Genomic DNA, 27,164 nt, shown 5'->3' on the forward strand with positions numbered 1-27,164 from the left:
GAAAGGATGTTGAGACTAGAGTTCTGTACTACCAGAAGCTTCTGCCAGCATCCGGTTTGCATTGAGACCACAGGGAGAGCAGCAGCCTCGGGCCCGCAAGGCGGACATGATGGACACAAGATGGTGACAGTGACCATAGCTCTGGAATGTGAGTCTCCTCCCTCTGCTGGCAGGAGCAGGTCGCTGGCACCAGCACTGGCAGACATGATACCCCAGAGGCGTGGCAGCTGCTTCACTGACAGGTATAATCCCCGTCCCCTTTGTCGTGGGTGTTGGTGGGGCAGAGTAGTAGTGATTTGGCAGCACCTGCCCATGGAGTCCAGCAATTGGTGGTCTTGGACCAACTGTTCACCCGAAGTCCTCTTTTTCCTGACCATGGCTGCATGGAGTCCAAACCAGGTGGAAATTCAGTCAGCACCACAGTTCTCCAGGAGCACTGAAGACTGCCAGCCCTAGGGGTGAATGGTGGGCACTGCAGTTTGGCAGAGAATTTGCTTAGAGAGATTCAATTAAAAAAAGGAAAACTCAGAATTGCTTGAAAATCTGGAAGAGGATATAGATCAGAAAAAGACCCTGCAAATGCTGAATTGAAGAAAGAGAAGAAATATCAGGTAGGAAATTCCCATCCCAGACCAGCCAGTCATCTCCCCTCACCCTCACTTGCTCTCTGTATGGGAAAGACACAGAAACAGCAGAATGGAACCCTCCCATATGGGACACAGATTTTTAAATCTCACAGAAGTGAAAAAATGAAAAGTGTTTGAAAACACAGTGACAGGGGAGGACATTTCAAGGCCCAGATAAGTGAGGGGCAAAGACAGCAAGAAAATGTGGACAGACACACATTTCCAGCCCTGGGTCTGTAAGCCCTTCCCCCAATATTGAGTGACGCAGGAGCGGGTGGCCATTGCATTGCCTTGGTGACAGCTGGAGTGCTGGGTCACTGAGGGAGTACTTTGCCAAGGGAAAGCCTCATATTGAGTGAGATTTTGTCCAGCAAAGTGGGGCATAGGAATCCCACAGTTTAAGCCAACCTGGGTCATACAAAGCCTGTGCTCAGAGGCAAAGCAGCATCTGAGGACAATTAAGTTATTGAACACTGCCATCTTCTGGACAGTCCAGAAAGTGCAAGGGAAGAAAATACTCTTTAAAACAGGTTTCAGACCCTTTCATAAGAGCACACGAGCTGGTGCCCTTTACAGAAACCTGGCCCTATTCTGGCTGAGAAATAGGAAAGATCCAAGTGTTAAAGCATGTCCCCCAAACAAACCCAGGTTTGCTAGCCAGTGGAAAATACAGCACCACTGGAAGCCAGCAGATTTGTATTAACACACACAGTGAAACTGCTGGGGTGCCCACTGACTACTTCCCATCCCGGTGGCAGTCCATGGTGGACACCTCATTTTCGGGGAAAGTCTGGGGGGGCAGAACCAACCTGACAAATGGCCAGGGAGAGAAAAAAGAAAACAGAGATCAAAGTCAACCAACAAGAATCCTTAGGCAAAAGAGAGAAAACAAACTCCCAAATAAACCAATCAAGAAAATCAGATGTCTAGACACCAGCAGAAAATCACAAGCCACATCAGGAAATGGGAAGATGTGGCCCAGTCAAAAGAAAAAACTCACACTTCAACTGAGATTTATGAGTTGAAACAACTAATAACAGATGTTCAAACAAATCTTTTAAATCAAATCAACCAAGTGAGAGACTGTGACAAAAGAAGGGTATAAAGAAGACACTGGGTGTTCGTAAGGAAGAATTTGTGAGCTTGAAAAAACAAATGGCAGAACTTATGGGAATGAAAGGTACCTTAGAAGAGATGAAAAACATAATGGAGACGTACAAGGGCACACTTGGAGACTCAGAAGAAATGATCAGTGAGATGAAGGACAGGGCATGTGAAATCCTGCACACAGAGGAACAGATAGAGAAAATAATGGAAAAATATGAGCAGGGCCTCAGGGAACCGAGTGACAACATGAAGTGCATGAATCTATGTGTTACAGGTCTTCCAGAAGGAGAAGAGAAGGGAAAGCAGCAGAAGGAATCATAGAGGAAATAATGAAGATTTCCCAATTCTTATGAAAGATGTGCAATTACAAATACAGGAAGCACAGCATCCCCCAAACAGAATTGATCCAAATAGCCCTACTCCAAGACACTTACCAACCAGATTTTCCAATGTCAAAGACAGAGAGAAATCTGAAAGCATCAAGAGAAAAGCAATGCATCATATACAAGGGAAACTCAATAAGACTAATGCAGATCTCTCAGCAGAAACCATGGAGGCAAGAAGGCAGTGGTATAACGTATTCAAGACACTGAAAGAGAAAAACTTCCAACCAAAAACCCTACATCTGGCAAAACTGTCCTTCAGACATGAGGGAGAGTTTAAAATATTTACAGATAAACAGACACTGAGAAAGTTCATGAACAGGAGACCTCCTCTACAGGAAATACTAGAGGGAGTGCTACAGACAGATAGGAAAAGACAGGAGAGAGATTTGGAAAGGAGTGCAGAAATGCAGATATCAGGAGATAGAAAGAGGGCAGAGATTAGGCCTTTGATGGTGAAGGAGTATAGAATGTTCTAGAAGATTGATTGTGCCGGTCTAGAAATGTAGAGCAATACTATCTGATGGTAGCACAATACTGTAGTACACTGAAAAAAAGATGACTGTGAATACAGTTGAAAGAGGAAGGTTAAGGTCTGTATGACACCAGAAGAAAAGGTAGAAGATAAAGACTGGGACTGTATAACTTAGTGAATCCTAGAGTGGCCAATGAATGTGATTAAATGTATGAGTATAAGAATGTTTTTCATGAGGAACTGACAAGAAGGAATGATGTTGTGAGGTATGTAAAGAAGTGAATGGACTGTGAGGACAGTAGGCTGAGTGAAATAAGCCAGAAATGAAAAGACAAACATTATAATGCCTCATTAATGTGTACAAAGAATAATGTGTAAATTCGGAGAATTGTTCAGATATGGCCTCTCTCTCTAAGTCAACTCAGCAGGTAAGCTCACTGCCCTCCCCCCTATGTGGGACATGACTGTCAGGTGTATAAGTCTCCCTGACAATGTGGAACGAGACTCCCGGGGATGAGGGTGGACCCTGCATTGTATGATTGAGAAAGCCTTCTGGACCAAAAGGGGGAAGGGAATTGAAACCTAGTAACATTTCAGTGGCTGAGAGATTTCAAGTGGAGAAGAGAGGTCATTCTGTAGGTGTGCCAGTTTGAATGTATTGTGTCCCCCAAATGCCATTATCTTTGCTGTAGTCTTGTGGGGCAGATGTTTTGGTGCTGATTGGATTTGCTTGGAATGTGCCCCACCCAGCTGTGGGTGGTGATTCTGATGGGATGTTCCCATGGAGGCGTGGCCCCACCCATTCAGGGTGGGCCTTGATCAGTGGAGCCATATAAATGAGCTGACTCAAAGAGAAGGAACTCAGTGCAGCCATGAGTGACATTTTGAAGAGGAGCAAGCTTGCTAGAGAGGAACGTCCTGGGAGAGAGCCATTTTGAAACCAGAACTTTGGAGCAGACACCAGCCACGTGCCTTCCCAGCTAACAGAGGTTTCCCGGACGCCATCGGCCATTCTCCAGTGAAGGTACCCGGTTGCTGATGTGTTACCTTGGACTTTATGGCCTTAAGACTGTAACTGTGTAGCCAAATAAACCCCCTTTTTATAAAAGCCAATCCATCTCTGGTGTTTTGCATTCCGCAGCATTAGCAAACTAGAACAGTAGGTTACCTTATATGTTATATAGATATCTCTTGTTAGTCTTTAGTTTATCAGAATAGTTAGCAGGAAATATCTGAATCTGTTGGCAATCCAGCATCCTTGATTCTTGACGGTGATCATATAACTATATAGCCTGTATGGTGTGACCTTATGATTGCGGAAACTTTAAGGCTCACACTCCCTTTCCCCAGTGTAAGGACAAATGAGGACAAAAGGTAAATGAATAATACGGAAGAGGGAGGTATGGGACATTTGGGGTGCTCTTTTTATTTTTATTTTTATTCTTATTTTTATTTTTTGGAGTAATAAAAATGTTCAAAAATCAATTTTGGTAATGAATGCACAACTATATGATGATACTGTGAACAACTGTTTTACACATTGGATGATTGTATGGTATGCAAATGTATTTCAAGTACAAAATTTTCAAAAGTAATTGAGTGGGGGAGGAGTGGTATGGGATGTTTTGAGTATTCTCTGTTACTTCTATTTTTATTCTTATTTTTATTTTTTTGAGTAATGAAAATGTTCAAATATTGATTGTGGTGTTGAATGCACAACTATATGACTAAACTGTGAACAGTTGTACAGCTTGGATGACTGTATGGTAGGTTAGTATGTTTCAATAAAATTACATTAAAAAAAAAAAAAGGATGTTGAATTTGTCAAATGCCTTTTCTCCATCAATCGAGTTGACCATGTGGTTCTTCCCCTTTGATTTATTGAACCAGACTTGCACACCCGGAATAAATCCCACTTGGTCTTGGTGTATAATTCTTTTAATGTACTGCTGGATTCAATTTGCGTGTATTTTGTTGAGGATTTTTGCATCTATATTCATTAAAGAGATTGGTCTATAATTTTCTTTTTTTGTAGTATCTTTGTCTGACCTTGGTAAGAGGGAGATATTGGCTTCTTAGTATGCGTTAGGTAGATTCCCCTCCTCTTCAATTTTTTTGAAGAGTTTGAGCAGGATTGCTACTATTTCTTTCTTGAATGCTTGGTAGAATTCAAAACTGAGTTTCTTATAGACAGCATATAGATGGGTCTTGTTTTTTAATCCATTCTGCCATTCTATGTCTTTTTGGGGGAGGAATTTAATCCATTGACATTTAATGTTATTATTGTAAGTGCAGTACTTTCCTCTACCATTTTGTCTTTTGGATTTTATATGTCATATCTAATTTTTTGTCTTTCTCTCTCCTTTTGCCCTTTCTGATAGTCCTGATTTCTACCCTCTTCTCCAAACCTCTCTCCTGTATTTTTCTATCAGCTTTTAGTACTCTCTTCCATATTTCTTGAAGCGCAGGTCTCTTATTCACAAAGTCTCTCATTATCCGTCTGTCTGAAAATATTTGATGTCTCCCTCATTTTTGAAAGACGGTTTTGCTTGTCTTTCAAAAATTCCCAGTATCAGCATAAGATCTGGCTTCTGGCAGCAGAGGACAAAGATTTTTCTTCCAAGATTGACTGAAAGGAGTGTAGGGGTGAGAAGTTGAGAGACTGAGAAATGACCCCGAGTTTCTCAGCAGAATAAGGTCTACTGGGGGAAGATCTTGAAAAGGGCTGAGAGCAGATCAGTTGCTGTTGAGGATGGAGAGGAGGGTAAGAGGAAGTTGTGTGCGAGTGTTGTGGGGCAGGGGCACAGACATCCTCACGGGGGATAGGGAAGTCCCGCGGCAACTTTTGAAAAGTCCTGGTTGAGTCCCGGAGAGGCATCCGAGGGAAAAGGCTGGTTGGGCCTAGAATCCGCCCTGGGAGGAAAGGGGAGCTGTGGGGGGTGAGGAGCAGCAGTTGGGAAGTAGAAGATACCGGGACGGGATCCAGCTGGGAGGGGTGGAGATATACTCCGGACCAGGGTAGGCAGGGACCCTCGAGGGGAGGAGGCTCTGTGGGGAATGTGTCTGGAGGATTGGGTAGGGGACCCTGGACGCGACTCTGGTGGGACGTTTGAAGGGGGTTTTGAATGGGCGAGAAAGTCTGGGGCAGTTGAGAGGAGTCAGGAAATGGATTGTGAGGGGCTGAGCTTCCTCCTTCTCCGCTCCTCGCCCACCTCCTGAGCCCGGAATTCCGCGGCCCCCATCTCGGGGGAGTCTGCAGCGCAGGAGGTTCAAGGGCGAGAGCCAAAGAGGGGGCTTAGCCCTGCTGAGTAACCGGAAGCCTGCACGGGAGACGAAGAACCGCCATAACGGGAGCTGCGCGCGCACCCTGAGAAGGCGGGCCCCGCCCTTTCCCCAGGTGTAGGGGGAAGCAGGGAATGCGCCCCTCCTCCCCGACGTGGGCGGAGACAACGGCCGCGCCCCTCCCCCAAGTGGGCGGAGACCGCGTGCGCGCGGGGCTTTCATTGTGACTCCGCCCTCCTGGTCAGCCCCCAGAGATCTGACCCCGCCCCCTTTCCCTTTCATCGTTCTCATTGCCCAATCGGCTGGGAGCATTTAGGCCACGCCCACGTTCCGCGCTGCCTAGTATCGCCCTGGTCGCGCCTTGCGGGCTCAGTCACACATCGGCGCGGTAGCGAGCGGAAGCGATTCTGCAGCGGTTGCCCGGATCCCGGTGTAGTGGCCCCCCCACCCCTCCCCTTTCCGCGATGTCGGAGGAAACCCGACGGAGCAAGTTGGCTGCGGCCAAAAAGATGGTAAAGCGCGCCGGGTCCTGTCTCCCGACCCAGCCCCGAGGCCCCTCGGACCCACCGCGCCGTGGCCGAGTCGGAGCCGCCCCTGAGGCAAATGGGGAGAACCCCGGACCCCCGTGGCGCCCCCTCGTCTTCTCAGCCAGTCCCGCCCCCTCGGCCGCCCACCTCCCGCCCTCGCCCGTCGCTCCCGGGTGACTTCGGGCCGGTGACTCCCGGGATCTCTGGTCGCGGCGCAGATTTCCAGCTTGAAGGGGACTCGGGACTGTGGGACAGAGGCAGAGGTTTCAGGCTCCCATACTCGGGGCGGTGCCGCATCCTCAGACACTAACAGAGTGAAAACCCCACACTTCTCCAGTGATCTCGAAACCTTTACAGCATCGCTGGGTGACAGCGGGGAGAGCTGTATCTGTTTGCTTTGGTTTTCTCCCAGGTTTCTCCTCTCCAGAGAGACTTTCAATGTTTTTTTTTTTCTGTAGCTCACATTCTAATACTCTGATTCTGTGACCAGAATCCCCCTCAATCGGTGCTCTTGGGAGTGAGATTTGCTTATCTTCTGTGGAATAAATCCGAGGAAACTGCATGAATTTCACTGTTGGGAATCTTCCCCATGTCATCTTCTCCACCTAGGGTGCTCTGAAGAGTGCTCGGGGTATGAAGTGTAGATGTGCAAGAAAGGACCCCGAGGTCTGATTTCTAAATCACACATGTACTTACTGGTCACGCCCATTTAATGTTTACTTTTCCATGTCCACCTCTGGGTTTGCCCCCTGCCAGTAACAGGCTTTGAGCCAGAAGTTTAAGTAGAATTGTCTTTTTGTTTGTACGGTTGGTGATGGCATTAAATCACATTGTTTATAGGGGCTTAGATTTCTCATGAGTCTCTCTCCTTTTCCTTTCTGCAGTTGAGAGAATTTCAGCAGAAAAATGGAACTGGTGTTCCTGCAGGAGCCAAAAAGAAAAGGAAGATCAAAAAATGGCAGTAGCCCCAAGAAACCAACTTCTGGTGGCCCCTTGCCCAAGGATGTGAGTCTTGGCTGGCCTGGCTCCCGGGGATAGGGATGCTTAAGGTGCAGTAGAGGGGAAGGTTTAAGATTGTCAAGAGGAAGTATCAAGTACCGGTTAAGAATTCTGCCTTTGTCTTCCTCTGCTAAGGATATGGTTTTGAAAAAATCGTTTTAAGTTCTTAAGGTCTCTGTTTCCACATCTATAAAATAGGGGTTATGTTTTACTTACACTTGTGAAGTTTAAATGAGATTCGTAGCTGTTTTCATATAAACCCCTTAGTACAGGGTCTGGTATAGAGTAAATGTTCAATAAATGGTAGTTCTATTTGACCTATTGCTCTGGTGATTTTCCTCTTTCGCAGTCTCAAGGAGAAGGCAAGTTGATGCGAACAGCTACTTGCCATCAGGCTCTCCCTTTAGTAAGTCCCAAAGGGCCCCCGGGTGTGATGAAGACAGCCCCCAGGCACTAGGATTAGGAGAAGATCTGAGTGCTGAGTCTCTCTGCCACCAGTTTGCTGAGTGACCTCGAGAAAATCTCTTCCCTGAGCCTCAGTTTCCTTATGTGTAACATGATATTGCTGGACTAAAACAGCGTCTTTCAAACTTATTTTTAGCTGTAGCCCCCTTTGTTCAAGTGAAATCTTACTCAAAAGTCTGTTTCCCCCACCCTATGTGAAGCTTCATTCAGTGAACTTTTCCATTTATCTGTATACATTGATTTCTGCCTCTGGCAATGCAGCAAGTGACTGTTGGGAAGGATGACACAGCCCATGGGATCGATCCCCTCCTCTTCTTGAGCATCCCATTTCCCTGAGCCCACCTCCTTCTCCTGCCCTGACTCTTGCCTCTTTCTAAGTCACTTCTCTCTTTCTCCCCCCTACCCGTTTCCCCCTTTTGTCTCCAGGAGTTTCTGAAGGTGTTGGTGTCTGACCTTCACCGCTCCAACGGGGTGACACTACCCCACTGGACAAGTGGAAGTTGAGGCAGTGCCAGGAAACCCCCCACCCCCACCCCCGGCTTTTTCTCTCCCTTCTGTGCATGCCCCCGAGGATTCCCTGGGTTGGGGGATACTTTCATCTGGCTTATTTTATGTTGCTGTCATTAACCGTCAGCCTGCTCATGTCTCCTTTTTCAGCTGCTTGATTGATGGGTTTTTTTCCTTTCCCCACATCTTTTATCACCTTGGAGAAGGTGGAGGTGTACCTTGAGAGTTCAAGGTAATTTCAGAATAACTTTCAGAGTAGGGATATAGGCTCTTTGGGCCTTAATACTGAATGTCCAGTCTGTGGGGATGTGGGACCTGATTCTCAGGAATGAGCCTGGCTGTGGCAGTGAGGGATTGAAAATGCCTGCTTGACCAAAAGGACAGAAAAGAAAGGTAACAAGCTGTGGTCACACTAGGTGAGAGATTCCAAATAGAGTCGAGAGGCTATCCTGGAGGTTTCTCTTGTGCAAGCTCCAGCTAGACATCCCAAATGGCCACAGTATGCCATGCCGTTACCAAAAGTAGTCCCCAAATAACTAGGTCCCTGCCTGAGATTCTATAAAAGATGAACTTGCTAAGTTTTATCTTTCAGAAACTTAAATCTACCAGAGTGTTCCTATCCAAGACAAGTCCTAAAACCAGAGTCCTCTTTGAGATCAAGTATGAGATGCGGCCCCCTTCCCCATACTGTCAACACCCCATTTCAATATGAACAAGTTAGGGTGCTCACTGACTAGACACCCCTGAAGATGGAGAAAGAGATTAGGTGAGTGGAAGGGGTAGCAACAAACAGGATAAGGTTTAACAGAGGTCTATGAAAACTGAGACTTTATATAATTTTATACATACAGATAGATATAGAAAGATATAGATATAGATTTGGATGCTGGGGTGTTGGAATGGCTGAAGGAGGTAAATGACATGGTGGAACTGTAGCCTACAGCGTCCTTTGGGATTTGCTCTATAACTGCTCATTGAATTGTGCCTTGAAGGTCTTCACCTTTCTGTATATACCTTATATTGCATAATAAGGAAAGAACTGAAACTGTGGAACTGTAACCCATAACAATTTTTGAAATTACCTATATGACTCCTTGTTGAGGTGTACGTTGAGAGATGACACCTTTCTCTATGTATGTTATATTTTACAATAATGGAAATGGCTGAAGTTGTGGAACTGTGATACATGACTTTCTTTGAAAATTGCTCTCTACTTGTGAAATCATACTTTGAAAGTGATCACTGTTATGTATGTATGTTAAAGTTCACAATAAAAAAAAGTTATGAGATCATTTCATTCTCCTGCTCAAAATCCTTTAATAGTTTTCCAAATCAGAGCAAAAGCAGAAGTCCTTTCAATGAGCCTTACTTTTAGTACATGATGTGGCCACCCACTGTTTCTCGGATCTCATTTATTATTTCCTCCTTCCATTATTCTTCTTCCTTTATATATATTTATGTTCTACTTCCTTTATGTATGTTCAGCTGTGCAACCTCCTACCTTTTGCCAAACTGCAGGCAAGCCATTAGCTCAGGGCCTTTGCACTTGCTATTTGTTCTGCAAAGATCTCTTCCCTCATATATCTACTTGGCTACTTCCCTTATCTCTTTCAGATCTTTACTCAAAAAACGCCATCGTTCCTGACCTCAATATTAAAAGTAGCAACTCCCTAAACACTTCTCCATTCCCCTTCCTCTTCTATTTTCTCCATATTGTGAGAAACAGAATGTGTATTTGTAATTACTATATGTTTATTTGTTTATTTCTATTTTCCCTCACTCTCTACTAAAATATGAGCTCCAAAGGGCAGGGATTTTTCTGTTTTGTTCACTGCTGCATCCACAACTTGTAGAGCAGTGCCTAGCACAATTAAGAGCTCAATCAACTATTATAATTACAAATTACAACTATTAGGAAAAATTCTCCAAGTGTGGAATTAAAACTAAAGTTCACTAACCCCTTATTTATAAAAAGCTTTCAGAGATGGAAGCTGGGAGAGATGTTCTTGGCCTTTCACACTGTTCCAAGCATTTGTCCACCATTTACTGAGTACCAGTTGTGTACCAGATACTGCTGGGTGCTGGAGAAACAAGAGGGGTAAGAACACAGGACCTCACCTGCCAAGCCTGCAGCCACAGCTCACCACAAACTTCCATTTCCTTTCCCTCTCTGCCAGTCCACACAGCCAAGCCTTCTCATCAAATTTCACATGAATATCCAAAATGAAGGACATTCTACAAAACAACAGGCCTGTGCTCTTCAAAGTCAATGTCATGAAAGGCAAGGATAGAATGAAGAACTATTCCAGATTAAAGGAGGTGATGAGACAAGATAAGAAAATGCAACCTGTGATCCCTTCATGCATCCTAAATCAGGGAGAAATTGTAATAAAAGATGAGACAACTGGTGAAATTTGAACACAGGCTGTAGATTCAACAATAGTATTTTATCAATGTCAAGTTCCCCCATTTCAGTCTTTGTACTATGGTTCTGTAATAGAATGTTCCTGTTCTTAGGAAATCCATGTGAAAGTATTTAGGAGTAAAAGGCATAAGTTTGAGGGATGAAGCAAATGTGGCAAGATGCCAACAGTTGGTGAATGTGAGCGAAAAGTGAAAATACATAGAGAGAGAGAGAGAATGTCCAATGGTGCTGTCGGACCAGGAGAGATTTTTAGAAAACCCTTAGGTCTTGCCTTAGGGCATCTGTTCCCAGAGGATCAGTAGACCATATGGAAGTTTGTGCTTTTAGAATTGATGAATTCTTTTTGGTCTGAGTGCAGGAATTATAGGGGTAAAAGAAAGAGTGCATTATAGCTGCAAGGATTGAGGTGCTTTTTTCAGACAAACTAATTGTAAAGTCTGTGAGGTTAACCAAACAGATGAGTGACCAGGACATTCTGCTCCTGGTCTCTCTAAGAATCGACTGTGCACCCAACCATATTCACTGGGCCTGGGCCCTCTGCTAGACACTGGAGAAGACAGATGAACAAGACGCAGTGCACACTGAGGGAGGAAGGCCCCTCTGAAGGAAGCGAGGTAGAGTGTGGCAACATTCTAGATGCTCAGCTGAAGTAGAGGTTGGTTCAGAGTGAACTTGAGGATGGAGAAAGTGGCCTTTGGTGCTGGCTTGAAGGGTAAAGGTGGGTGGTATTCATCCAGTGGAGAGTGGGGGAAATGGGAATTCCAAGCACCGGGAGCAGTGCAGGTAGGGGCTGGGATCATAAGCTCACAAAGCACCTTCTAGGAAGGCAGGGAGCCTGGAGTGGAGGGTGCTGGGGCTGCATGGGACTGGGAGATGACCGCTGATCACTTCCAGATGTGATGTTCATTCTCCCTCCTTAACTAATTTGCCCAACAGACATCTGCCAAGGCAGAGGAGGGGGGCTGGAATGGGGGCAAATCCTGTTTGCGGTAGGCAGGGGGAAAGGGACTGGGAGAGGGTGCTGCTGGTTGGTGTCAGAAAGATTTTTCAGATCATCAGGCCTGTTCACACCCAGTCATCAGGTCTATCAGCTGTTGTGACTTGCCTGGCTGACTTAGAGGAGAGGTGGCGTGGCACGGGGAGGGGAGCACAGCCCTAGAGGAGTCGTGAATCCATGTGTTTTGCTTTTGCTCTGTCGATGATCCAGTCATTCAGGGGATCTGGCACCTCAGTTCTTCATGGGAAAAACATTCTGCTCTACATGTTCTAAGATTCTGTACCTAGGTCCTCTATAAGGCACAGCAACTAGAAAAATTTAGGGGAGAATTACTTTTCCCTCAAAAGTGCTCAAAAAATACTTTGTCCCCTTCTGTTCTTTGCTTGTCTAATCCTAGAGATCAGTGGGAAATCAGGATGCCTGGTGGGACCCAGTTCCCGGCAGGGTCTGTGGTGAGGCGTGCCAGCCTCCTCCTCCAAAGTCCCGAGCCTAGCCAGCTGCGGAAGCCCTGCTATTACCTAATAGAGTCAGTTGTGGAAATTAGCAAGGCAGGTTCCAGGGTCAAAGGTCACAACAGATAGTAAACTTCCCGAGACAAGTTTGCTCACCTTCAGCTCTCTCAGGCTCCACAACACTTCCCTCTGAGGAACAAAGCAGATTTGGGTTTTCAGAGGCCAGAGCCTGAGGGTCCAGAGAGCAGGGAGCCCTTTCCCGAGACAGGTGTGGCCTCTTCCAGCCCAGGTCCAGCTTCCCTAGTCAGGCCTTGGCTCCCTCAGTGTCTTCCCTTGTCAAGCATCGGCTTGTCTACCATCTTTCCCATGAGAGAAGGAAGAAAGGAGGAGGACAACCCAAGAAAAAGGCAGCTGGCTATGTTGATCATGTCTACCTCTCTCTCACTGCCCTCCTCTGCCCAGCAGGGGCCGAGGGTTAGGGTCACTCTGGGCATAAACTACCTTTCTGAAAGAATAATGTCTTTCTTCTCCCCGACTTTGACATACCTTCCTTCTACCTGCTGTGGCTGTCACAGGTCAGAGCCTGAAACTGTTCCTCAGCCCCCGGGAGAACAAAGTCCTCATGTCCTCATGAAGGAGTCTGTGCAGGCTCTGCTTTGAGTTTTGCTGCCCAAATGCTGCCGAGTGGCCAGAGGCCTGGGCGAGCCGTGTCCATGCCCCAGAAAGGCTGCCAGCATGTGTGACAGTCACTCCAATGGCACCAACACCTGTCCTACTCACTCCGCACCCGTGTCCATGGCCTCACTGCCATAGGATCCCAGCGCCCTCTTTCCTGCATGTCCCCCTAACCCCTGCTCTGTTCTGTGACAGGCGCCCAAAGACCGCGCCACTCCTGCTTCATCTGCTGATGACACCGTACTTCCTGGCGGTGTCCGTCTCCTCTGTGCTAGTTCCCCGTGTACTAGCATGGCATCACCTAAGGTTTGCACCTCTTCCTCCTTTCCCTGCTGCCCCACTGTATCTTCACCACCCCTCCTTCCTAGAAGTCTATACCTACTTTGGATTCTCCTCTGCTTTCTCTGGGTAACTTGGTTCCTAGAGCCAAGCTTTCTTCCTGAGGGCTGGGATTGGGGAGCCCAACACTGGGCTTTTCCTTAAGGTCTGGGAAAGGGGTGAGGTTACTGGAGTTTGCTTGGTTTACCCTACCTCATGCAATTCTTATCGGAAACTGAATGAACACCTCAAGCATTTCTTCCCAAATAGATCTATGATGCAGACAATGGTCCTCTCACCTTGGATGAAAACAAGTGAGTGTCTCTTATGGGGGCAGCAGTCCCTAGACTGTGAGTGTTGGGATGTGCCACTGCCCATGACCCTCTCTTTCCTGTGAGTTGCCTTTAACCCTGACCCACGTGCCTTCATCCTCAGGACCGTGTCATCTACTGAGAGCCTGCAACAGATTTCCCAGGAGCTCAATGGGCTCGTGTCTGAGGTATGCCAGAAATTGGGGCCCAGGAGTGGAGAGACGATGAAGGAAAGTAGGATAGAAAGAAACCTCCTTCACAATAGGGAGAGCAGCACAGTATTGTGGAAAGATCATGGGGCCTACTGACTTGGTGGGTAATGTTTGGTCAGTCCTTCTCTGAGCCTCCTTTTTCAATGCTGTAAGAGTTGGGCCATAAGTTACATCTCATCCTACTGCAAAAAGTACAAAATGAGAGCTACTTAGGAGGGGAGGAAGGATGGGAAGATAAGAACCATGAAAATATGGCATATAAGGGATTACAAGAAGAGGGGCCCAAGTTTGGCAGAAAATCTCTTGCCAGTTGGTGGGGAAGAAAGGAAGTCAGAGGGCTTAGACATGGCTGGGGACAATGAGCATCTCCATGTGAGCTCTTTCAATCTCTTCTAGTCTTCATCCTACATCAATCGGGAGGGCCTAGCATCTTCTGCTAAGATGAAAGATCTGGAGGTAAGTGGCCCTGGACTGTGGCCCAGTGACCCTGCAGGCCAGTCTCCCCATTTCCTCCCACAGTGGGGGCTGGGTACCCAGCTGCCAGCTGAGACAGCACCAGACACCCCCAACCCTGATTGCTCTACCTCTCCCCCAACTCTCTTCCCACTCCTCCTCTTCTCTGCATGTGCCTCAGCACCGATGCCAAGGGCTCTCAGTAGCCCTGGATTCCAGCAGTCTTATAAACAAGCAACTCACTAACCAGATAGAGGAATTGGTAAGAGTTCAGTGGGGTCCCCTGAGGACATCCTGTCAACCATGGGCTCCAGTTTCCCAATAGGTCTCTGAAGAAAGGGGCTGGGATCCCTGGTACCAAGAGAGAATGGGGTGCTGGGGGGCCTAGGTCTCAGCTGGAGGGACCCAGATCCTGAGCATGCAGCCTGGCTCTTTCTGTTGCTGCCCTCTTTACCCAGCCTCTTCTCCAACACCCCTGCCTGACTCCTCCCCACCCTTCCCTGTGCTGTGGCCTCTCACTGGAAGCACTAACCTCACTGGTTGTCAGGAGCCCTGTGTCCAGCCCTGACTTAACACCTAATCTGCTTCGTTTCACTTTGGACAAGTTACCTCTCTTCCCTGGGCTTCAGTTTCTTGAGGCAGTAGAATTAAGATGTCTTTTAGGTCTAAAAATAAAATGTAAAGGTCCACTGAAATGAAGATGTTAGGGAATGTGGGGGTCTTGTCCTTTGCATTCCTGTATCCCTGCTATTATGGGTAGTACCTGGCCCATAGTATGTGCTGAGTAAACACCTGCTGGGTGAATGCACCTTTCCAAGTCATGAGCTGGCAGGTGGGTTGTCCTTCCCTTCTCAGCCTCCATTTCTAGAGGTTTATGTTATTGTCCTTTAGAAGGACTCCAGGTTCAGACTTTCAGTTCCATAGCTGTGAGAGACAACCAAGGAAGACCCAAGTTCTCTTTTCTTGGGAACTTGAGAAGAGTTTCTCTAAAGTCTCCATAGGGTCTGAGAACTTTTTCTTAAAAATCCATTCCTTGCCCCTACCTGCCCCTCCTTACTTGGTCTGGGGAATGTAGTAAAGGGGAACAACCTCAGACACCTAGCTTTGCTCCCTCCACAGAAACAGCAGAAACAAGATGCATTGGATCAGCTGGAGAAAGTAACATGGTTCCCTTGCTTGCTTATTACATGGCTGATGGGTATGGGGAGGGTTCAGATGTAAAGGCTCCAGTCTCTTGCCCATTCCCAGTCTGCAGAAATAAAGGGCTCCTACCCCACCCCTCTTCTGCCCCGCCAGAGTTCCTGATAATCTGGTCTCACTGGTGGGCCCTTCCTTGGCCACGGGGGCATGTGCTTTGCTGTTCCATCTCTGCTTCCTCCCAGTAAGGGCTGTCCCCTACCCCTATCCCCCATCCTACAGGAGAAGGAAGAATTTGAGCGAAATTTTTCAAAGGAGCAGGGAGATCTAAGGGAACAGCTTCAGGTAAGTAGACTCTATGGTGTTCCTTCATGTCCTAGGAAACATTTCTTTTACTCTTTTCTGGGACTTGTTTGGCTTTTCTCCCAAAGGTTCAAATCCAGACCATTGGGATTCTAGTGGCTGAGAAGGCCGAGTTATATACGGCCCTGACTCGCACCCAGCAGGCAGTCAGGCAGAAAGCAGGTAGGAGTCTGGGACAACCCCTTCATCCTTCACCCTGTCACATGGTCAGCCTTCCAGTGGGATTCCTTCTTTTGGCTTCCATCTCTGTATCTCTCTCATTCCAGGAGAGTCAGAGGATCTCATGAATCGCCTGCTGTCTTCCTGTCAGCACATAGGAGAGCTGGAGCGGACCCTGTCTGCTGTCTCCACTCAGCTGAGGCAGATGGACAGGGTGAGCCCCAGCTTCCCTGATGGGGCAGTTGGCCTAAAGGTCCCTTCTGCAGGATGGAGAGCCTTGATGCTAGAAAGCAACAGGGGACGTTTCTTCCTGCTTTAGTTAACATGGTTTGGGGTGCTTTCCTAGAGGGAGCACTGGATCTGGAGCCGGGAGCCTGAGTTTGAGCCCTGCCATTACCTGGGTAGGGCCCCAGGAGAAGGGACAAATGAAGGTGCAGAACAGCATTGGTGTAGAAATTGGGGGTGTATGTATTTATATTCACATTTTTATCTATGGTTGAAGACATATAAAATGTGTCCTAAAGGATTCATTGAAAACTCAGGAGAGGAACAGGGCCACTAGGAGACACTTCACTTCTGTACCTTCGGACCAGGTGAATGTATTATCCACTCAAAGACTGAACAAAAGGTTAAAATACAAATTTAATTTCCCCCTTCATGTCTACCCTCCTTCACAAGAAAAAAATGTGGTTATAGGGTCAGACAGAGCTGGATGTTCAAATCCCAGTTCTGCCTGTGTGACCTTAAGCGAGGGATTTAATTCAGGGGGTTTGCTGTCTGTAAAATGGGGATAATAGTAACTGCCACTTATCGTGGTTGTGAGGAATAAACGGTATTGTGTCTATAATTTGTTTGCATGGTGCCTGGTAAAGGACTCAAATGTTGGCTGGTCAAACAATGACAATAGTAATAACAATAGTAGCAGATATTATCTGATATTTCTGGAACTCCATTTACTAGCTCTAAATTAGTTCACTTGACCTGCTTCTTGCATCCTTACTGAGTTCTTATTGCAAGCAGAGAACATGGGGTTAGAAATACTTTGAAAAATGTAGTGTGATTCAGGGTGAGGAAGAGTTAGTTTTTGTTCTTGGCTGCACCTTGCACTTGCCAAATGCTGATGTAACTTTTCTGTTTGTAGAACAACAAAGAGTTAACCATGGAGTGTGAAAACCTCAAACTGAAGTTATATAAAGAAAGGTAGGATGGGGGAAGGCAGGTTGGGACCTTAGCCCTGGAGGGTGGTGGTAAGTCGAAGGGGTCTATAGGTGGGCATGGTGAGGAGGGTAGCACAGATTTGGAAATGTGCAGAGTCAGGCTAGTCCCAGCTGTGCCACCAGCTTCTGTCACCTTTGACAACTCATGTCCTCTCTGGCCGGCCACTTGTAAATCTTTTGATTTCTAGGGTCCCTTCCACTGCCACAGGTGCATAGTTCTGTGCCAAGGGCAGGTGGGTTGATCGCCAAAGTGATCCTTTCTGTTCTTTATTCATGCCTTTCTCCACTGCCACTGGCCACAGCAAAAACAAAGAGGACCTGAAGTGGCAGAACTTAAAATTGAAAGAGGCACTTCGGGTTTTGCTCGAGGAAAAGCCAGCCACGCAGCATGGGATGGAGGAGCTGTGCAACAAACTGGAGACGGCAGAACTCATGCCACTGGTGAGGGGCTGGGAGCCCTAGGGAGTCTGGGTCCCATCCAGCTGGGGCCTGGGGACTAGGGGATCATCCTGGCCTTCAGCCAAGAGCTGGGAACTTTGGATCCATGTTCTGGTCCTGCTATAGAATCTCCAGAGAATGATAAAAATCCAGAATAGTGCCCTGCCCAGAATCTCAGGAATAGGGCTTTTTTCCTTCAAGCATCCTGGTTGAAATCCATCATTTTAGAGATTATAAAGTTGGCCCTGCAGTCTATTTACTTTCCCCTGGGCCCAAGCCAACACTCTGGCTAAGTAACCACCAGGCTGTCAGAGTGTTGGGTCAGAGCTCTTCTTCTCCAGCTGTTTCTTCACACTGAACTATATACTCTGTCTTCATGTACCTTCCCTCTGGAGCAACCCAGGAAATGTCTCTCTCTTCCCCAGGATAGGCTTTCAGATACTTGAAAGGGGCTTGTGTGGGTTCCCTTGTTTTCTGAACTAAACAGCCCCAGTTCCTTCACATATTTCCCATGCATTCCATCACCCTCTTGATTAAATAGTCAACACTTAGATATTGTTTGAATTTTTCACTAATGTATATGATTTTAGTCATTAAAACCAAGATCTATGTACATGAAGATAATAACAAGAGGGTAGAGAACTTCACTGAGTCTTAGTTTCTGTTGATCCTAGCTCAAACCCCTTTTGGGGAGGGGGGTGCATCCTGTGAAACAGCCTCAGATCTAACCTCGTTTTTCTCCATCCAGTTACCTCTCCAGCCTGGAGTCCCTGAGAGCCCCCAGCAGTTACAGCAGGCCCTGGAGGAGCGGGTGCAGCTGGAGATGCATGTTGGGGAGGTGAGGTTTACAGAGGGTGGGGTGTGGGAGGAGAACCCCAGGTGGCCAGGAGCAGGCGAAGCCCAGTGACAGCCCCTCCTAACTTCTGGGCCCATTCCTGCAGTTTACAGAATCACTAAGCTTCTGCAATTAGAGAGAGCTAGCTATGCAGAAGCTCTGAAATAACAGAGTGCCATTTGCAGAAGAAGGTACAGCATTTATGTGAGGAGATAAGCTCTGACCCTTCACACACACACACACACACACACACACACACACACACACACACACACACACACACAGAGGTCACTTGATCTTTCTAGGCTTCTATTTACACAGCTGTAAAATGGGAATCCTATTTCTTGCTATGTTGTGTAGCCAAAGGCGTTGTGTGTTTTGCTTTTTTGGAGGTGGGGGTAGAAAGGGAGATGGGAGATGGTAGTGAGAACAGTATGTTAAGAAAAAGGAGGCCAAGAAGCTGGGTCAGCTGCAGGAAAAGCTGGCAGAACTTAAAGAAATGGTAACCCCTGCCCTGCTTGGACAAAGGCTTAGTAGATGGGCACCATCCTCAGGGCAGGGGGTGGGGATGGGTAGTGCTTGGAACAGGGATGAAGTTGGGTTCTGGGGGACAAGAGAGCCAGCTCCAGCCTGGGAGGACAAGTGACCCTAGAGTCCTGCAGAGCCTGGGACTATTCATTACCCCAGGCTCTCTGACTTTAGGATGGGTAACCCTGGGCCATAGGTCATTTTCCTGGCTTGAGGCACTGAGTCCCTGGTTATAGGGACAGAGACAGTGATATGATGGGAGGCTCCTTGCAGTCAGACGTGGATTCCCATGTGGGCTGTGCTGGTCACTATTCATTTGACATCTCTACCATCAGTTATCTTAACTTTGTGAGGAGACGAACATTTTCTCTTGGTTTCCTTGCCCTCTGATTTCCCTTGGTCCTTCCCCCTCCCCTGGGGGCTGGTGGGTCAGACACTACCCCAGCCATTGAACAACAGGTGAGCACACTGAGGCCCAGAGAGGGGAGGGCTCCTCTCAGCTTCACTGTGTAACCCTCTTCCTCAGTATTCCCCCCACACAAGCACTTCTTGCCTGCAGGTGGCTTTTCTGAACTTGGCTGTAGCCAGTTCTAAAAAGAATATGCACATCTGCAGGGGCAGCTGAAGGAGCAAAATGTTCACCTCTAGCACTTGTCACTCCAGGTGAGCTCATCTCAGCCTGAGCCGGAGGCCCCTCCTCCCCCCAGGACCAGTGGGGACAGCGTGTCTGGGGAGACCTACCAGGCCCTACAGGTGGCCATGGAAAAGCTGCAGGTGAGTGAGTGTCTCCTGACATGGACCAACAAGGGTTGGGGGCAGATCGCTGCTGTGCCCTGACCCTGTCATTTTGGCTCCAGGAACAGTTTATCCACCTCATGGATGAAAAAGTGGCCATGAAGGAGCAGATGGAAGAGCTGGAACATCACCTGGGCCTGGGCAATAATCCCTGCATCCCCTTCTTTTACCGGGCTAATGAAGAGCTAAAGATCCTAGTGATCTAAGATCCTGACACTAGCAGGCAAAGCCCGATGACCTGGGGCCGGGGAATCTGCCCCACTTCTTCCCTACCGCCCCTCCCCTGCCTCCTTGCCTGCCCCCCCTTTTCTACCACACATTCACCTCCCAGTGCCCTCCATACTGCCCCTTCTCCACCACCCCCAGCAGCCCAGCACCCTACTGGCTGGTACATGCAGCACAGACCTGGGGCACACAGCCACTGGGCACACTGAAGGGCACGCATGGGCTGAGTCACAACACAGAAGCTCATCCGCACACAGAAGGCACTTGCAGCAGCTCCCTGCACACCGGCAGGCTCAGAGGACCATCCACCCTGTTCCATAAGGGGCAGGGCTTGCTTTCTTGGGGTCTGGCTGTCACTTTTCAGCCCAAGAGTCTTCCATGGCTCCCTACTGCCCATAGCACTGAGTCCCAACAAGTCAAAACTCCTCTGTGGCCTTTGAAGATTCCCCAAACCTTCCCTGCCCTACCCAGGGCAACCTGCTCGCATTCCTCCTTGCTCTCTGCATTCTCTCCTCTGCCAGGTGGCTCTCCTCAATATACCCCATGTGAAACCTTTCCATCACTCAGAAAGATCTGTTGGGCAATGCTGCAAAACCCACCAGCTGAGAGCCTGCCGTGGAGTAATGCCACCTTAGACTTTCCAGCCGCAGCTGAGTCACCACATGACTGCAGCTCTTTGCACGACCCCAGGTGAGGCCAACTGAAGGACCGCTGAGCTGAGCTTCACCCCCAATTCTTAGACTCATGAGCAAATACAGTCATTATTTTAGGCTATAATTAGGTTTTGTGGTGGTTTGTTCTGCAGCAAAGCCTATCTGAAATCCTAAGTCTGATAGCTTCCTGGCTCTTCTGGACAAGAAGCCACAGTGGCCATCCAATTCTCAGGAAACTCCCAGTCTTGGTCAAGAGTTCAGCACTAGCGTCCCCACCCTGGGCTACACTGAAGCCCAAGACCCACCCCCTGCTTCAGAGGCCTAGGTGCCCACTATTGGGCAGGGGCCAGATCATCAGGGAAACGCTTTCACCAGGGGGCAGGAGTTGCCATGAGGACCCCATGGGAGGCACCCAGGCAGATGTGGTCAGAGGCTGAGTAGTGGGGAGAGCAAGAAAGGGCCAGGGTCTGGGCACAAGCCTCAGTGCTTCTAGGCACCCACCAGAGAACTTCCGAGAGGCCTCAGCAGACCAACAGCTGGAAGGATGGCATTGCCCTGCTGGTGGGAGAGGGCAAACTGCTCGTCTCTCACCCAGATGTCTGTGACAGCCCTTGCACTCCTCTCCCCACCTATAGTCCTCTCCTCTGCACACAGCAGCTGAGCTCTTGCCCTGGGTTCTGGCCCCTGCTGGCCTCTCCATCCCACCACACTCCTCGGCCCACCCCTCACTCTCTGCTCCAGCTTCAGGGGCCTCCTTTCATTCCTCCAGCCCCCAAGCTCCTTCCTGCTTCAGGAGCTTTGTGCTTGCTGTTCCACAGCCTGGAATGCCTCCCTCTCCCCATAAAATCTTCCTTTGCATTCCTGTCTCAGCTTAAACATTTCCTTCCAGGGGAACGTCCCAGTTATCCCAGCAGTAGGCCAAACCCCTTTCATCTGCTTTGTCGAAGCCTGGTCACTTCTATTCCATCCACCATCTTTGGAATTCCTTTTCCTACAGCCACCTGCACTACTCTAGAACCTTCAAGAAGGCAAAGGCCCTGTCAAAACTTATTCCCTGTATCCCCAAGGCCTAGTACAGTGACTGGCTCCCAGTGGGCACCCAACAGATATTTGTTCCATTAATGAACGAATGGACCTCCTCTCTCTGAAGGCTCAGTCTGCTCACCCATACAATGGGAGGTCAGTTTACCACTACCCAGTAGGGCTGAGGGTGAGGGTCAAATGGCAACCACCCAGGTTTTTCTAGAAGGAAACAGGCAAGGGGCTAGATTTAAAACCTGAGAGTTGGAGTGGGTTTTGGGAGAGACCTGTTTTGTGCAACTCAGGCAGGAAGCACAGGAAGATGGGGCATGTGTACAGGGGCAGCTCCTTCTCTAGGACCTGAGCAAAGTGCTCCAGGTCACAGCTGCCAGTGGGGTTGGCCAGAGCAGCCATTCTGGCCCGACCCTCAGTTCCTGGAGGCAGTAAGGTGGACAGTGAGCAGCTGGTGGCAGGGAGCCCCTGGGTGGTACTGGCCAGCTGACCCTCCACCTGCCCACCCATGCCTTCCCCCACACACCTGGCACCTCGACACCACAAACGGCCACACTGGCCATGTCCCGCAGGCAGCTGAGTGTGCCCTCCATGGCGGACACGTTCTCTCCTTCCAGTGGAACGTGTCCCCAGTGCTGTCTCAGAAGCACAGGCAGCCCAGCTCGTCCATCACCAGCACATCGCCTAGGGAGGGGTGGTGTGTGGCAGAGCTTGGGCCTGCCCTGGCTCCTGACTCAGAGGTGTAGACCAGGCAGTCCTCGCTGGATCCCAAGGATTTGTTTACCACAAGGCCTGGAAGTGGGGGAGACCTAGGGAGGTGTTCTCTGAAGGCGGCGGGGAGTTCCCCTCATTCCTTTCTCCCCCAGGAAGGGGCTACTAAGGGAGGAAGGGGGCTGTGAAGAGCTGGGGAGAGGTGTCCGCCCACAGGTGAGGTAGGCCTGGTCCTCTTTCCTGAAGCCATCCTTGGTGATCTTCTTGTTACTGTCACCTTGGTTGAGGTAGCTGTCGAAGCGGCACAGGGGGTCCTGCTGGAGGATGTGGCCCACCAGCTGCCCTGGCTCACCTGGGGGCAGGGAAGGCAGAGTCGGATTTGGAAACACCCCCAGGTTGTCTCTTCCACCTGTTCCTTCCACCCCTGAACACACCCTGTGTCCTGATCTAACTTCCATTCACACTGCTTCCCAGGAAATGCCCCATTTCTCCCCGTAGCCCAGGAGCACCCTCAGGGCAGGGAGCTTATCTGGGCATCTCTGACACTGGTAGACCCTCAGTAATGTCTGTCACTGAATGCATGGGAAGATGAACAAATAAACAATGGGTGGCCAAGTTCCACGTGGACAGTCTGAGCAAAGCTAGTGCTCACCGAGCCCCTCGTCTGTGCCTGGAGGAGCTTTACACTGTCACAGCTAATCCTCAGGTCAGCCTGATGGAGTGGGTGCTGCTTTCATCCCCATTTGCCGATGAGGAAACTCAGGCAGAAAGGCTCAATAACTCGTCCGTGTCCCAGAGCCAAGTGGCTGAGCCGGGATCAAACAGGGCAGCCTGGAGAGTCTTATCGAGTCAACACGAAAATGAATGAATGGACTGATGGAGGGATGGATGGATGGATGGATGGATGGATGGATGGTGAAGGAATGAATGGATGGATGGAAGAAATGAGAGACTTGTAGAACTAAGAGAAGAACTGACTGATGGCCACTGGTCAGAATAGGGCTCCCCACCCTCCTGCAGCTGTGCTCTCTCTCCTGGAACAACCCCCAACTCCAGCCCCACGCAGACATGGTTGGCAGGGAAAGCAGACATTATAGGGCCCCCATATCAGCTCTGTGGTGTCCTCATTGACATGCACCAGCCAGATGGGGTACACGAAGGTCAGGATGCAGCTGTTGAAGCCACAGGCCCCAACCTGTGAAAAACATGACTTGTGCCTGGGTGCTCCCACCATGGGCCAGAAACCAGATGATGAGGGGATCTCCGCCCCCTATGCCCACACAGGGCCTTCTGGTCCATCCCCACAATGGTTCTGCCCATTCCCCAACCTGGGACACAGCTAACTGTGAAAGTTTCCCAGGCTGCAGTTGCATTCCATGGCCCTGTAGAACTCAGCCACCTGGGAGATGTAGAAGCAGCTGGAAAAGTCAGTCCAGATAGACTGCCAGAGGCCACTGCCTAGTGCCACGTGCACTTGGTGCCAGTTTTCTGCTTCCCGGGGTGGCTGGTTCAGGAGGTAACAGCACAGCTTGCCGATGTACTGTACAATCTGGGGGTAGACGTGGCATGATTCTAGGCCCCTAAGGTTGCTCTCACTTCACAACCTCCCAAAGCCCTAAGTCCCTGCCCCTACTAATGTGTCTTCCCAGGCACTGGCTGTGTGATCCTTTCCCTCACTGGGCCTCAGTCTCCCCATAGGAGCAATGGAAATGTTGCTCTCAATCACTGGACACCTCAGCTCAAAGACAGGTGTCCCTGAAGTGGGGTTGGTGGGAAGGTAACAAGGGGACAGAGGTGGTCCATTCCCTTTTCACTTCCTGTGCACTTGTACTTGATATAGTCATCCCAGAACTTGGAGGCCAAGAACTTCCTCAGAATCACCACTGTCATGCCGTGAAATAGGCACTGCCCAATTCCCACGATGTTTCCTGAAGGCAGAGGAGTGGAATCCAGAGGTCAGGGAGATGGGAGACCCTTCTCTCCAGAGCCTCCTCTCGTCTAGGCCAGCCTCCTAACAGGCCTCCTTCCCCTTCTCTCTCCCTTTCTTGTTCCTTCTACACAAACTGATCTCTGCCTGGCTCAGACACCAATAAGATCAAGTGCACACACTTCAGACTGGCCTCCAGTGTGGCCCTGAGTGTCCTGTACCTGTGTAACACTGCCACTCAGCAGGGAGGACTGAGTTCACACCTCTCCTGGCATCTGTCTGGCTCAGGTGTGCCTCCTCCAGGAAGCCTTCCCAGGTTTCCTATAACTGGGCTCTCCCCTATGCCAAGCTTGCTCCCTGCCCCTCCTCCACACTCATCATGCCACTTCTTATATTAAGTAGGTTCCCATCATTCATCCTGCTCCAAACACACACCAACTCTTCAGCATCTTGGGGCAGGAACTATGTTTATTCAAACTCTGTCTCCTCCCAAGCACCTAAAACCAAGCAGCAATGCCATGTACACGTGTGGAAATGAGATGAACTATCAGACCTGCCCAGGTGCCCTGTGGAATGCAGCTACCACTCAGCCTGAGGCTGGTGTGATCACCCTCACTTCATAGATGGGAGACGACTAAGGTGGAGTCAATGGCAATGTCTGCATTTGAAACCAGATTCAACTCCAAAGCTCATGTGTTTCCACCACAACAAAAAAAGAGCCTGAAAAGGGGGATGTAGTTCCTGAGGACTGGGGAGGGGGGGCCAGGCCTAGGTTTACCTGCTGAGCGACAGAGGGGAAGGCAGTCGTAAACAATGTCATCTGGCCGCATGCGCAATCCGTGGTACACCAGGGCAGCCACGTGGTAATACCTAGGAGGGGAGAGGGTGAAGCCTAGGAGGCTCAGTGCAGGAAAGAATCACACAGCCAGCCCCTGGGAAGACAGATTAGTAGGGGCAGGGACTTAGCGCTTTGGGAGGTTGTGAAGTGAGAGCAACCTTAGGGGCCTAGAATCATGCCAAGTCTACCCCCAGATTGTACAGTACATCGGCCCCTGAAGAGGCAGAAGTAGAGATTCAAGGCCCTGCCCACCCTTCAGGCACCTGTCCCATAACCCGTGGTGCCCAATGTGTAGATATAAGAGCTTATCTGAGAGAAAGCAGACACAAGTGGCTATGAGAAGGGGCACAGCCACCCCATTATGGCACAGGGCTGGACAAAGAGTCAGACAGACGGACACCTGCGTATGAACCTCCTTTAGTGCCTGCCCATTACACCTCTTCTGGAAAGCCTTCTCTGACGATGCCAGACACTGCTGTCTGCTCTAAATACCTGCATTTATTCTTCAACAAACATTGCCTGGGCCAAGCCTAGGGATACAAGAGGGACTAAGATGGGGACAGTCTCGGCCCTAGAGGGGGGGTCACAGCCTAGTGGGACAGTCAGATGAGTACACAGGCAATTCCAGTAGTATGCACAAAGTGCTGGGATGAGGGTGGAAAGCACAGGACCTGTCAACACACAGCAGAGGCACCTGACACAGGCTTGAGGGGAGGTGGGAGCCCGAGGGTGGGCTTCCTGAAGGAGGTGATGCCCATGCCAAGCCTTAAGAGTGTGGGTAGGCATTATGCAGGAAGTGGGGTGTTCCAGGCGGAGGAAGAGACTGGGCAGCTTCTACACCAGTGACCACTTATTTACCCCACACTTCACGCCTGAGCAAGGACCGTCACATTATCATTCCTGAATGAGGTTCAGTCCCACCACACCTGAGGTTCCTGAGGTTGGGAATTCTGTGGGATGACTCTGCATATTAAACAGCAACCATCTCATGTTCTCTGAATGCCTGCCATACGCCAGCCCTAGGCTGGGCACCATTAGGACACCAGCACCATGAGGGCACCAGGGTGAATCAGCCAGTCTCTGCCCTCAGGTAGCTGACAAAAGCATCAAGAAGACAGAACACACATGCAAGCTCCCTTGCTTAAATAAGAATGTCTATGACCAGTTACTGAGCACTTCTTGCCACACTCTAGCATCAGGGCTTTACCCACTGTATCTTTTTTGATCTTCAGAGCCATCCTATAAACTAGGTGCTTTTACTGTCCCCAGTTTTATGGCTGAGAGAATCCAAGGTCAGGTTCCCAGAGTAACAGAAGGTAAGAGGTAGAGCTGGGATATGAACTCAGATCTGGCTCGACAGTCCAAGCTCTGAGCCACCAGTCAATGCAGCAAGCTGAGCAGTTTCAGACAGAAAAGTGTGAGAGCCAAAGGAGCAAGGCAGGTTGGGTGTAGGGGGGAGAGAGGTGCAGCTCAGGAAGGCTGCCTGGAAGAGGGGAGAGTTTTCTAGTTTGCTAATGCTGCTGGAATGCAAAACACCAGAGATGGATTGGCTTTTATAAAACCCACAGTTAACAGTCTTAAGGCCATAAAATGTTCAAGGTAACACATCAGCAATCAGGTACCTTCAATGGAGGATGGCCGGAAAACCTCTGTTAACTGGGAAGGCATGTGGCTGGCATCTGCTCCAAAGTTCTGGTTTCAAAATGGCTTTCTCCCAGGATGTTCCTCTCCAGGCTGCAGTTCCTCACAAGTGTCACTCTCAGTTACTCTTGGGGTGTTTGTCCTCTCTTAGCTTCCCTGGAGGAAGAGTCTGCTTTCAATGGCCATCTTCAAAACATCTCTGTAAGCTGAAGTTCCTCTCTCAGTTCCAGTGTATTCTTCAAAGTGTCCCTCTTGGCTGTAGCTCCTCTTCAAAATGTCACTCTCAGCTGCACTGAGTTCCTTCTGTTTGTCAGCTCATTTACATGGCTCCAGTGATTTAATTCAGACCCACCCTGAATGGGTGGGGTAACAGCTCCATGGAAATTATCCAGAGTCATCATCCACAGTTGGGTGGGGCACATGTCCATGGAAACACTCAAAGAGTTACAAT

At 49.1% G+C, this 27,164-nt stretch overlaps 1 protein-coding gene and 1 pseudogene across 5 annotated transcripts; one reads left to right on the forward strand and one right to left on the reverse strand.

The window, feature by feature from the left end:
• On the forward strand, window positions 1-21,207 carry LOC119534669 (golgin subfamily A member 2-like). 5 transcript variants are annotated; one of them, XM_037837280.1, is made up of 16 exons: window positions 1-242; window positions 7,285-7,405; window positions 7,749-7,805; window positions 13,116-13,226; window positions 13,509-13,552; window positions 13,674-13,737; window positions 14,158-14,217; window positions 14,396-14,476; window positions 15,634-15,696; window positions 15,783-15,876; window positions 15,981-16,087; window positions 17,015-17,073; window positions 17,393-17,531; window positions 18,277-18,366; window positions 19,555-19,665; window positions 19,749-21,207. In XM_037837280.1, exons 2-16 carry the CDS (start codon window positions 7,307-7,309, stop codon window positions 19,890-19,892), a joined length of 1,323 nt encoding a protein of 440 aa, XP_037693208.1. In that variant the 5' UTR covers window positions 1-242; window positions 7,285-7,306; the 3' UTR covers window positions 19,893-21,207. The 5 variants fall into 5 exon arrangements, with proteins under 5 accessions (XP_037693208.1, XP_037693207.1, XP_037693210.1 ...); XM_037837279.1 differs by lacking the exon at window positions 1-242 and adding an exon at window positions 6,259-6,385; XM_037837282.1 differs by lacking the exons at window positions 1-242; window positions 14,396-14,476 and adding an exon at window positions 6,259-6,385.
• Window positions 19,995-27,164, reverse strand: part of LOC119535503 — a 12,927-nt pseudogene continuing 5,757 nt past the window's right edge.

This window comes from Choloepus didactylus, chromosome 5, assembly GCF_015220235.1.
Source record: "Choloepus didactylus isolate mChoDid1 chromosome 5, mChoDid1.pri, whole genome shotgun sequence".
Taxonomy (NCBI): domain Eukaryota; kingdom Metazoa; phylum Chordata; class Mammalia; order Pilosa; family Megalonychidae; genus Choloepus; species Choloepus didactylus.

Excerpts from the sequence above, each read along its gene's own strand:
- LOC119534669 (XM_037837280.1), top strand. The coding sequence starts at position 7,307 with ATGGAACTGGTGTTCCTGCAGGAGCCAAAAAGAAAAGGAAGATCAAAA. Across the intron at positions 13,227-13,508 it reads CTAGCATGGCATCACCTAAG|ATCTATGATGCAGACAATGG; the intron begins GTTTGCACCTCT and ends CTTCCCAAATAG. Across the intron at positions 13,553-13,673 it reads CTCACCTTGGATGAAAACAA|GACCGTGTCATCTACTGAGA; the intron begins GTGAGTGTCTCT and ends CTTCATCCTCAG.